Here is a 12,606-nt window from a genome sequence, read left to right as displayed (position 1 = left end):
AACATCAAGACATAAAATATCTGAAGGAGACGCAGCACAGTGTGATGAAATAACCTAACTTTAATATAACTCTTCTGATGGCCACTTCCAGCAGGATAATGCACCACGTCATAAAGCTCAAATCATCTCAGACTGGTTTCTTGAACAAGACGATAAGTTCGCTGTACTCAAATTGCGTCCACAGTCACCACATCTCAATCCAATAGAGCACCTTTGGGATGTGGTGGTACAGGAGATTTGCATCATGGATGTGCAGCCGACAAATCTGCAGCAGCTGTGTGATGCTATCATGTCATTATGGATCAAAATCTCTGAGGAACGTTTCCAGTACCTTCTTGAATCTATGCCATAAAGGACTGAGGCAGTTCTGAAGGCAAAAGTGGGACCAACCCGATACTAGCAAGGTGGACCCAATAAAGTGGTCAGTGAGTGTATGTGGTTGATGTAGCAATACCAAGTGATGCAGCATCAGGAAAAAGAAACACGAGAAACTAGTGAAATACCAGGGCCTCAAAGAAGAACTTGAGAAAGCCTGGAGGGTGAAGACATCGGTGGTGCCCGTGGTCATTGGCACTCGGGGCAGTAACCCCAAACTGGAGGAGTGGCTAAAGCAGATCCCAGGAAAAACATCAGACATCTCAGTCCAGAAAAGTGCAGCTCTAGGAACAGCTAAGATACTGCAGAACCTTCAAGTTCCCAGGCCTCTGGTAGAGGACCAGAGCTTGGAAGGATGAGACCACCTGTGGAGGGTGAGATGGGAATTATATATATATATATATATATATTTAGCAGAAATTTCAGGTACCTGTGGGTGAGGTGGAGAAATGAAAGGCAGTGCTTTTGCAAAACACATAAGGGAAAATCCAGGGAGTGGCACAGCGTTGCTGAAGCCGTCAATGCTGTGAGTTCTTCAGAGAGATCTGTGGCGGATATAAAAAAAATGTTCCCATCGGGATTGATCCCCAGACTCCCGGGTGTAAGTCACACGTGCTAACCAGTCACCCAAACAGAGATCTCCCTTGTCTGAGTAGCCAGGGCGTATGATCAATCGGGTCACAGTGACAGGACTGTCAAACATTCGGGTTAGAAAAGGGTTACCCCAGGTGTAGTAACCGGGTTTTTTAAAGCCTGGTTATGAGCATATCCGGGTTTTTGGCAGTGTTTACATGGACCTGCGGAACCGGGTTATTGTGAATATTCTGGTTTTAAAAGGGTTACTGGCTGCATGTAAACACACTCACAGACGCATGACATTCTGTCTCAATCTGTCCCCCTGCTGATATTCTGCATTCCGTACTCTGCGCTTCAGGCTGTGTGTGCGCGTGCGTGTGTGTTGGTGCATGTGTGCGTGTGTGTGTGTGCGTGTGGGGGGCCTTGTTCTGTGTGAAAACAAAGCAGTACAAGTGATAATGCTGCAGGATTTCATAATTGTATCCTTCTCAGCAGCAGCACTGTAGGTGCTCTCCATGTCCAAAATGTGTGTAAGCCAGGTCCTTAGCCAACTTAAAGTTACGCACATTTTCCCGCTAAGTTTTCTTTCATAAATCCCAAAGTTTGCGTGGAAAGTTGCTTACGCAGTTTTCCGACCCCGTTTTGTGTGTAAGCAAGCTTGATAAATGAGGCCCCAGGTCCACAGTACTGGAACTTTTCAGTTTTACCTCTCAGCATTCTGGGGCTTACGGTTTGTACCAGTAGTTTCTCTGGTCATGTATCAGTCAAAATTTCTAAAATTACTGAAAAAAAATCTGCCCATCGTTAGATAAACTACAGTCATCCAGAGTCCGCCCCCCTCCCCAAGCACAGCCATAAGATTTCTTAGTAACACTTTACAATAGGGGCCCCTTTATTAACATTAGTGCATTATTAAGCATGAATAACCTAAGGGTTCCATTATTAATCTTTGTCAATATTGTTTACTATTAAGTGTCTCTTTAAGATTAGAACACAGGGCCAGGGTGGCATCTGCTTAGTAATGCATTACATAATACGGATGAACAACTGTTGATACTTTATTTAATAGCTTATTAATGCTTTAAAATGCACTAAGTAAGTAAGGGGCCCTTATTATGAAGTGTTACCGAATTATTTTAATATACGGTATGTACAGTCTTACCTGCAACTGTGTGAAAATGTCCTGTTCTGTGAGAACCGCACGTTCTACAGACAGAACAGACCAGCACCACGTGTTCAGCTCTCCTGTGGTTTTTTTCTACAGACCTCAGCTGCCTCAAATAACCTCGGAGAAAAGTGACAAGCCATGTTTTGTTCTTTCAGAGTTATCTCTTATTGCACAATCAGAGCTTTTACAGTATTTCATAACAGCTAAGGCCATGATTTCACAAGGGTCCCCGCATTTCCAAATAGTGGTTTGTCTTTAATGTGTCATGAACCTTCAAAATTCAGTAACTATCTCTGAGACATAAAAGCAGCTGGCAGACATCCGCCTCTCATCAGCATTCAGCAGGACTTTCAACAACTACAGCAGAGAAACATGAGGTCTGAGCTGAGAGGGACTCTGATGATGAAGGTGAGTTAAACATGTGACCCAATATTCTTCACAGGTTTTGCATCATAACAGAAACATTGTCTGGTGGCTCAAATGTCTTCCAGGTAACTGATAATTTCCATTTTGAGGTTCCCTCACTGACTTTCTTACATAAACCTGCAAATATGTTGAAACTAGGAATGGAGAACAAACTGATGAAATCTGTTGCTGCACTTCAGACCAGAACTTTGGTATTCTTCCAACAGTATTCAGTGAAACACACATAATGTTAGAGGCTTTACTTTGGTCTGTTGTTGTATTTGAATCATCCACAATTGGAAATGTTGCAACTTTGTGTGCCTGAAATAAAATAATACAAAGACTTGACCCCTGCAGCTACTGTCACTCCTCCTGGTTCCGCTGGTGACCAGCTGTTCGGACCTCAGCCTCCCTCTGGACTGCACTGACATCTACAATCAAGATACCAGCCGACCCAGTGGGGTTTACACCATATATCCAATTGGAGCCACGTCTGCTGTACAGGTGAACTCATTGGAATAGAGATTTATTAGAAGAACTACTCACTTCAAGGATGTTCTGGGATGAAGAAGAAACCACACAAATAGTCAGAACAAAGCATTAAGTTGGTGTGGTTCTTCTCTAAAGCTATGAAAGGATGCTGGTTTGAATCAGAGGACATAATGAAAGTGATTAATGCTTGATGGGGGCCAGTTGGGGCCCGACACTACCAGTCTAGACTCAGGATCCAATAGAGGTGTAACATTTCCCCAACATTTCCTCTGCAGGTGTACTGTGACATGACCTCACTCGAAGGACAGTGGACGGTAAGTATTTGTTTATACTTGCAAAGCGTGATTTGTGTCGCTACATCATCAGGTTAGATGTTTGATTTGATTTGATTTATTTACCAAATTAAATAAAATCATCACATTAGATGTTAAAGATGCAACTTTTTTCATATTTTAAAATCATTTTCTTGAGCCAGAATGTGCTAAAACAACCGTTTACAGGGTTAATGAAATGTCACTCAAGCCCCCACCGCCCCCTGTGGCCAGAATACGGCATTTGCAACTTCAGAGTAGCAGCCGCTCCCTGTTAGTCTTAGTAAAGTGGAGCTGACGTGCTGGTGCCGTAGGCTGCTTCCAGACCATTTCCTGCATGTTTTAGATCACGAACACGGCTGATTTGTTTGATTTAGTGATGAATCACTCCTGTAGAAACTAATGAAGGCTGAGGAGACATTTCAGCTGTTAGGTCAAGTTGTTAAAAAGACAAATGCACAGTGAGGAGGTCCGTTTCACTTATGGTTTTACAATAGTGAATTAATAACAGACTCTAGGGGGCGCTAAAAGCAAGTCAAAACTGCACTGTTTCCATTTAAAGGGAATCCAGGGTTTTTTTCCTGGTCAACAGCACAAATTCACATTTCATTTTGTCTTTTTTTTTACAAAGTTCCTTTACTTCTTATTGAGTCTGTAGCAGTTAAACTGGCTGGTAATATCAGCAAATACTCACAACAAACTATAAGAAGGACTGCAACCGCACGATGTTAAAACCAGCAAACATTATTAAATGCTCTAGTTGGCATTCTGCCTTCTCAATCCAAACGTGTGAAGGATGACTGCAGACAAACAGTAGCACCTCAGCAGTTTGGACAAAACCATTTGGTCTCCACCTCCAGGTGTTCCAGAGGAGGATGGATGGCTCAGTGAGCTTCTACAGGCCCTGGGATCAGTACAAGGTTGGCTTTGGGAACGCTGCTGGAGAGTACTGGCTCGGTGAGGCCTGAACCCAAACTGGCATGAAACTCTGTTAAAGTGATATGACCCCAGGTGGTGGGGCTGAAACCTCTGATCTTATCGGAGTATGTTTCTCTGTTTTCAGGTCTGGAGAGTCTGTTCCACCTTAGTCAGAGGAAAAAGTACGAGCTGCTGATCGACATGGAGGACTTTGAAGGAAGCAAGGCTTACGCTCGTTACTCCTCATTCTCTATCGGACCAGAGTCAGACGGCTACAGACTACAACTCACTGGGTTCATTAACGGAGGGGCGGGTGGGTAAAATGATCTGCTTTGTTCTGATAAGGTTTTTTAAATCAAGTGCAGAAATCCAGAGTAGAGTCTGTATAAATAACTCTAATGAACCCTAATGCCAATAAAAAACATCTGAAGTGGGTTAGAGGTAACTACAGGGTACGGATGCTATTTTTTGGGTGCATTTATAAATACAAGCAAATGAAACACAATATAATCTAAAAGATTAGAGTAGTTTAAACTCTTTGAAATGTTGTCATGACTGTTTCAATAATCAGATTTTTATACTTGGAAGTGTGTTGGAATACCACTGTAAATAAATCAGTGGAGTTTGTAGTAAAACAGCAACCAGAGATGCACAAGTGTGTCAAAAATGCAGTTTTAGAAATAGGATACAAACCATGGAATTAAGCTTCCTCGGCAGGGTGGCAAGCTCAGCCTTTTTCTTTCTTAGATGATTTATTTTGGATGGAATCAGTTGAGATGGTTCAGGCATCTGATTAGGAAGCCTCCAGGTTACTCCGGGGCAGACACAGCTGTGGGGGTTATTTCATACTGTATATCTTTCCTGGTAATGTTCTGAGATACCTCAGGAGGAGCTGAAGGGAGATAAATACTTCCCTCGTGGAACTGTTACATCAATGACCTGACCTTGGATAATGGATGAGTAGAAGTTAGTTTGATGGTGATTTTAATCATGTTTTTCTGCAGGAGATTCCATAATTCACATCAGTGGACAAAAATTCTCTACATTCGACAAAGACAATGACACCTGGGAGAAGAACTGTGCTCAGTCCTTCATTGGGGCGTTCTGGTACTCTAACTGCCATTCAGCAAACCCTAACGGACTTTACCGCTGGGGGTCCGATGGCTCGCTCTACGCTGTCGGAGTGGAGTGGACCAGCTGGAAGGGTCGGGACTACTCCCTGAAGGCCATCAGCATGAAAATACGCCCTGCAACACAAACTCAGTAACTCCCATATGAAACGTCACAAAATGGCCTGATTTTGAGACCCACAGGTCAAGTCCACAGCCAGGTCATTTTGCCCTGGCTACGACTCCAACCTACAATATTTTCCCTCACAGGAGGCTGAAAGCCTGGCGCCCTGAAAGAGATAATAAAATCAAACAATAACATTCTCTCCTACCAAGGTCCCTTTACAGAGGAACTCATTAAGTGAACTCCTCAATTCACAGAAGAAAGAAGATTTAAAAATTAAAGATAATCATTAAATAAATGTTTGTTCATTGCTACTCATAATAATTATAAAACAATGAAATGTTTCATTCATCTGTGCTTAATAATATATGTTTAGCATGTTTACTTGACGAGGTCATCACCATCTGCACTCACACAATAACAAAGTGAAGTTAAGTGAACGCATGACACATAGTTAACCTTTTGCCCAGTTTGCTCTGGATCAAAGAGGGTGTGTCTCTGAAATTCTTGGTAATATTGCTCAAACTTGTCAACTTTTGATTGGCTATTCAATCATAATATCGTTTCATTAAAACTAGACCACTCTGGGTTTTCTGCAGTTCGAAAGCAAGCTTCAGACCGGCCATCTGAGCAAAACCTCTTTAACCATCAAGGATTTTGACACGTCGTCAAAACCTTTTTAAACCTTTTTCGCACCTGCGAAGCTGATACAACAAGGTAGTTTCCTGCAGAACAAGCTGATATTGTTCCAACTCCTTAAGAGTTATTCTTGAGACGCAAACTAGTTCCAACTGTCGTTACCTGGAAGATGACCCTGGACTGACCTGGTCGTACGAGGAGTTAGTCTATGGACTCCGGTACCGGGGTCTCCAACCCCCTCCTGACATCTCGGATCCAAAGGGCGTCTCCGCTTGGGTACGTAGGACACAGTGAGATTGCGTCTGAATGTGGTTTGATAAAAATCTATTTAAAGCTTAACTCAAACCAAATTCTTTTTCATCCAGAATTCAGCTCTCTGAGATACGGAGATTCTGACTATATTATATTCACACATAGGATCCAGACATCACCTTTTAGCTCCATTCACTCACAGTAAATAATAGTTTAACCAATTTGCCAAGTTTTAATTGTTTGTCAAAATAAATTCTTACTTTTATAAACCTGACTGCTTCTTGAATCAAAACGAAGTGTGTACAATTCCCTAATGAATGAAGAATCCTAGAATCTTCTGACTAAACAAAGACCAGGCAAGGTAATATTCTATATTTAGATAGAGTATCACAGCTTATTGGTCTCAAGTATCCCAGCAGCAATAGCCTGAATCACGGACGTGCAGGTCCCACAAGCCGGAACACCAGTCAGGCGGAGTAGAATCCAATGACGAATCATAGGTCCAACCCCAGCAATCGAGGATCATCAGCGAAACTCAGAAGAGGAGAGAGAGCACAACACAGGGCACTTCAATGTAGACACAACAAAATGGTGTCTAATGTAAATCAATAAAGAAAAAGAAACCTGTCAGTATGTGTACCTGCATGTACTATGTGCAGCAATTATGTGAATAGAGACCAAGTGAAGAAATGGATGCAATGCACTACGTGTACCGGAAAAAGTGTTGTAAAAAGAATAAAGTAACAAAACCCTATTTAAGGGAAAAAATAATCACTTCACTAAGCAAAATTTTATCAAAATGAACGGCAAAAATGGTTTTAGCCCATAATGGTAAATTGACAAATTTAATCATACAGTTATCACTTCATCAACTGTAAATAACAATAGAAAAGGAGATATGAGTGTCAAAGAGCACTAAAAATGTAAATCAGTAAAGTTAGTAATCAACCTACATGTGAATGTACCCATAAGGAATTACGATTAGTGAAAAAATTAAAACAAATTTGGATAACAGCAGTGTGTTGAATAAACCATTTTACTGTTAACTTACTGATTACCTGACTTCAGGAACCCGCAGCATGTTCATCTCAAACCACCCAAGTCTGCACGTCATGTATAAACAGGAAAGACAATCATGCACACACACAAACAGACAACTTGTGTAACTCGAGATAGAGAACTATGGAACCAACGAGGCGCCAAATCACCCCCCTTTGGAAGTCGGTAAGTTGTTGGTGGTCGCATTGTCCAAATTAGTGGAACCCTTGTGTGGTTTGATTTGGTCCCTGTGGACCCACTTATAGACGGGCTCCTTGTTTGTTTGGGTAATCTTAATCTGATACACGACCGGAGAGAGTTTAGCAGATATCAGGTATGGGCCTGACCACTTTGGCAAAAGTTTCTTAGCCAGCTTACCAGAGGTGTTCTTTGTGTTACCGCTTTTAGGAGCGAAGATGTGGAACCAGGCCTCATCACCTATGAGAATGTGAGGCCTTCTGATCATAATAAGCCTTCCTGCCCTCAGCTAATTTCTCCAGATTTGTCTGTGCAAACGAAAACGCTGCAGGCAGATGGTTCTTCAGATCCTGCAAATATTGTTCGCTTGTGTAAGCCGGGCCGGCCTCGGACTGAACTGGCTGGTACAGCAGGTGAAGTGGCAGGGTCATCTGTCTACCCATCATCATTTCAAACGGGGAGACACCTGTAGACTTATGAGGGGTGGCCCGTATGGCCATGAGGACCAACGTAAGCCTCACATCCCAGTCTTGGTGATTAGAGGACACATACATCCTCAGCGTGCTGATAACCGTCCGGTTCATCCTTTCGACCTGGCCAGAAGACTGGGGGCGATGGCTAATGTGGAAATTGGCCTTCACACCCAACAGTTTCCTAAGATGTTCCATCACTTCAGACGTGAAGTGAGTTCCCCTATCCGAGTCAACCCGAGTGGGAAGGCCGAACCGGGCGAAGAGGTGATTCATCAAGAGAATAGCTGTTGTTTGTGCTGTGTCATTATGCTTAAAGATCCATTAGTGCATTAAAGATCCATTAAGGTGATATTTCACATTTTATGGTTTCTAATTAAATGTTAAGAACCTCTTCTCTACAATAAGTAATCATGAACTTGAAAACAGCATTTTCATAAACTCTTTGATTTGTTGAAGAAATGCATTTCTTTCACCACTAACTTGTGATTGAAGGGAATCACTTTTTAAAGAAAGAAATTGCAAAACATTTTGATGAAATAAAAAAAAACCCTGTCATGTAAGATGATGCAACCTCGTGTTTCAAATGTTTAAACTCTTCTGCAATCTTGCATTAGGGGTATTCCTTGTTGTTCCAACATGTAAAACAGATAGGAAGGGAAAGTCTAAACAGGAATATTAAAGTTCAAACAAATGATGCAGTGCTCTCAGGAACTGCACAGACTGCTGGGGAATGTTTGAATAAAACGGCACGCACTAGTGTGTCATGGCTTGCGGGAGGCGTCTAACCCAAGACATGCAGAATCAACACGGGACTCAGAAGGTAAGTAAAAATAGAGTCTTTATTTGGAGAATGGGAACTAAAGGTGCACTGGAAGTCCAGTGAGTAGGGTGCCGTAAGGCGTTAGTCCAGAGTTCGAGCTCAGCGAGCAGTGGAGCAGGTGATGAGCCGAGGTGAGCGAGGGCGGGGGTCCAGCAGAGCGGGGTTGGTGAGGAAGCGGAGAGGAGAGGAGCAGGAAGCAGGAGCCGTGGAGGAGAATGGGACGTGGTCCTGAATATCCGGGTTCTCAGCGGAGTAGGTGAAGGAGATGATGGTAATCCTAAGCAGGGCAAGCAGACAGGGGTTCAGAGGGGAATCCAAAGTCGTAATCCAAGAAAACAGTCCAAGGTCAAAAATCCAATAATCCAAACACGAGAAGTCAAATAAGCGAACAAGCAAGTACGAGTGGCTGACGCTAACCAAAACTGTAGCAATCATCCGGCGTCGAGTGGTGTCTCCATCCTCCTTTTACACCAGAGCCTCTGATTACAAATGCAGCACAGCTGGTGTCCCCTCCGCTCCTCACCTGTGGAAAGAGAACCTCAAAGATGGTTTATTGAGGAGGAGCGCTCACCTTGGCTCGTGGATCATGACAAGTTTGAACTTAGCCTGATGCAGCATGAAAGCTATTGCTGTCATCCAAAACTAACACAGCTTTAACTTGAAACTGATTTAGCACAGACAATCATTTTGCGGGTCCTCCTAGTTGTTTAATAACTGTTTTAATAGATTTTATTTTAGCACATAAATGCACAAGTTTAAACTTGGAAAAATGCTGTGGTTGTTCCAGTTTGTAAAATTGGCCCATGAGCATATTTCAGACCAGTGGCTTTAACCTCTTTTATTATGAAAAGCTTTGAAAAAGAGAACTTAGAAATTTTAGAGAACACATTGACGGAGCGTGATCAAATGCAGCTTGCTAACATGTCCAAAGGAGGAGTAGAAGACACAGTTCTCACTAAATTTGATTGTTAGACAGCTGGAAAGAAGTGGGAGCCACTTTGCTCTTTTTTATCGCCCTTTCCTTATCGCCCTTAAAATTTGTTTAACCATCTGGTCTCCTGATTCTTAAGGTGCTGGTTTACTAGATGGCCTCGCTACCTCCGTTGACTGGGATGGATTTCAGTTCCTGCTGTGTGGTGGATTGACTTTCTGATGAAGAAGCTTCCTTCCTGTCTTTATTTCGTTTACAAAGCAGGACCTGAGGCATCGCATCCAACAAGGCCTTCCTGAACATGGTGCTGGAGAAGACATAGACGACAGGGTCCAAAGCTGAGTTCAGGAAGTTCAGACCCAAAGACACGATGGTGAGCTGGGTGAAGGTATAGAAGGCGGCGCAGTCCCACGGACGGTATGAGCGGATGACCCACACACCAATGGTGGTCACTGTGGTAGGCAGGAAGCACACGATGAACACAGTAACGATGGCAGCACACATCCTCATGGCCTTGCGCACCTTTTCGGGTTTTCCCATTTGCCTCTTTCTCAGAAAGGTGGAGATACGGATGGAGCAGAAAAGCAGCATGGCCATGGGCAGGATGAACTCCAGCACTGTCAGGATGCGGTGCATGCCCACCAGGATGATGATGGCACGTGAAGCTTCTTTGTATGAAGTAAAGAAGAAGCACTGGGTCCTGTCACCACTGCCTTTGATGTGGTTGTAGGCCAGCATGGGGATCCGGGGGCTGACCACCAACAGCCACACCACCACGGACACCCCTGCAGCCTGGCGCTTTGTCAGACGGTTAATGCAATGATGAGGGTGGACCACCTGCAACACAACGGGGATAATAAATTCACCTTCTAGTTGTCCTGTTCTCTTTTTAAACTAGATTATCATCACTTTTGTTCATTAATTCACCAAAACAAGCTTTTTCTGACCTACAAAGATAATAAAAATCAATAATTAACTGGATCTTAAATGTGTGAACAACCCTTTGTTCTTTCCTCACCTTAAAGTAGCGGTAAATCGCCACCACGGTCATGAGTGCAATGCTGGCCGAACGGTTGGAAAACATCAGGAACAGGTTGATTCTGCACATGCCATCTCCAAAGACCCAGTGACCCCTGAGCAAGGCATCAATCCTCAGGGGCAGACTCACAAGAGCCAGGAAGTCAGCGATGACCAGGTTAAAGAGAAAAAGGGTGTTGGGGTTCCAGGCCTTCAGCTTAAAGCAAAAGATCCACAGGGCGAACATGTTTCCCAGCAGCCCCAGTATAACATCAATGATGAGAACTGGGGGCATGATCACACCCTCCAGCTGGATGCCCACCGGGGGGCATCCGCCCCCTGGCGCTGGGGTTGTGAGGTTTGTGGTAACATTTGCTTCTGGAAACATTTTGTTTTTATAAAATTAGAACAAAGCAGAGAGATGATTATTGTATGAGCTACAATAAAAATAGCTGTGGGTTTAGTTTGTAGGGAGGGGTCCTGTTACAACAAAAATGTTTAGAAAGTCAGGAATTTGCAGCTTCCTCTTCACGTTCTTCCCTCTTTTCTTCTGATGCAACACATCTGTAAAATCACACAAAGAAGCTACTGACTTTAACACGAAGAACTGTGTGTTACACGTTTTAATAACAACCATATGTGCGTCTTTTATCTGATTTTCAGAACCTTTTCTACCTTAACCTAAAAAACTCAGACAAGCATACAATTATTAATAATAATAGACATTGTTTTGTTTAATAATTTCATAGATACAGAATGTTCTCTTATAATCTAAAATTCATTAAAATGTTAAACTTCTTAACATTTTTCTGAACAAATAACAGTTTTTATTACATACAGGTGTGAATCTGAGCGTTTAATGACAGAGATTATGAGATTAATTTAATCCACCACTCACCAGTCAGAGGAAGTGTTTCATTTACAGAAAACTGGACGTAAATGTGTGACGAACAGCCCTGTTCGGTGTATTTATAGTGTATTTCAGGAGGATGGCCCTATGTTGCTGCAACAGTCGTAGAACACTGAGCTAAAGAAAAAGTGATGAGCGTAAATATTTTTACCAAATGTCAAACAAAATGTCAGAGCAGAGGGAAAAACGTCTGAAGGGGCTCAGATTTTATTCAAATGTTACAAAAAATACAACAGAATAAAAAAGGACAAACGCCTGCTTTGCAATTTCAAATGTAAAAGAAACAAACTCTTAATAATGAAATCATTACATTTAACACACATAAAAAGATCTGATAGTTGTTTATTGTAGCAGAGCTTTCTTGGTGAAGTCCAATGTTATAGGTAACCTTTTCTTATTTTTACTCTAACATTCAAAATTCCATTTAAAAAGCAAGATTCCGACACATTTATTGAACTCAATGGAGAAATAGTTTGCTCACAGTGCTCCATAAAATATGAAAGGAAAAATAAAGTGACATTTAAAAACACAACACCTTATTCTTCTGCTGCTAGGAATGAAAAAAAATCTACTTTTTGGACTTTAACGGAAGTTACACATTTTTTCTTTATTTTATTATTCAGGTATGGTTTATTCCAGTTTTTATTTGTTTAGCATGAATAACTTTGCAATTTAAATGTAATAAATCAGCTTTTTACTTTTTGAAGTGTGCTAGGTCATCAGTGAGGTCATGCGGGTCATCCTGTTGGAACTTGTGTTATGAAATTCATTAAGTTTGGGGGTGAAGTGTGCAACAGAATGAGGAAGTGTTTAAAACACAATATTTCTGTTGTTTCTCTTGGATTTAATG

The 12,606-nt window shown here is 42.2% G+C and overlaps 2 protein-coding genes and 1 long non-coding RNA gene across 3 annotated transcripts; 1 reads left to right on the top strand and 2 right to left on the bottom strand.

Annotated features, from left to right (window-relative positions):
• Positions 1-618: 618 nt before the first annotated feature.
• On the bottom strand, positions 619-2,244 carry LOC139063495 (uncharacterized). The gene is made up of 3 exons (XR_011516862.1): positions 2,114-2,244; positions 806-920; positions 619-740 (listed from the first exon to the last, which is right to left on the bottom strand). It is a non-coding gene; the product is annotated as an uncharacterized lncRNA (long non-coding RNA).
• A 120-nt stretch (positions 2,245-2,364) lies between these two features.
• Positions 2,365-5,822, top strand: LOC107387243 (microfibril-associated glycoprotein 4). Its single transcript, XM_015962099.3, has 6 exons — positions 2,365-2,527; positions 2,882-3,028; positions 3,292-3,330; positions 4,188-4,284; positions 4,391-4,558; positions 5,250-5,822. The coding sequence occupies exons 1-6, from the start codon at positions 2,492-2,494 to the stop codon at positions 5,510-5,512; spliced, it is 750 nt and encodes a 249-aa protein (XP_015817585.1). The 5' UTR covers positions 2,365-2,491; the 3' UTR covers positions 5,513-5,822.
• Positions 5,823-9,721: 3,899 nt separating this feature from the next.
• On the bottom strand, positions 9,722-11,798 carry LOC107387242 (hydroxycarboxylic acid receptor 2). Its single transcript, XM_015962098.3, has 3 exons — positions 11,745-11,798; positions 10,848-11,410; positions 9,722-10,666 (listed from the first exon to the last, which is right to left on the bottom strand). Exons 2-3 carry the CDS (start codon positions 11,232-11,234, stop codon positions 9,980-9,982), a joined length of 1,074 nt encoding a protein of 357 aa, XP_015817584.3. The 5' UTR covers positions 11,235-11,410; positions 11,745-11,798; the 3' UTR covers positions 9,722-9,979.
• Positions 11,799-12,606: the final 808 nt, after the last annotated feature.

This window comes from Nothobranchius furzeri, chromosome 16 (genome assembly GCF_043380555.1).
Source record: "Nothobranchius furzeri strain GRZ-AD chromosome 16, NfurGRZ-RIMD1, whole genome shotgun sequence".
Classification (NCBI taxonomy): domain Eukaryota; kingdom Metazoa; phylum Chordata; class Actinopteri; order Cyprinodontiformes; family Nothobranchiidae; genus Nothobranchius; species Nothobranchius furzeri.
This window is presented reverse-complemented; position numbering and strand designations above follow the sequence as displayed.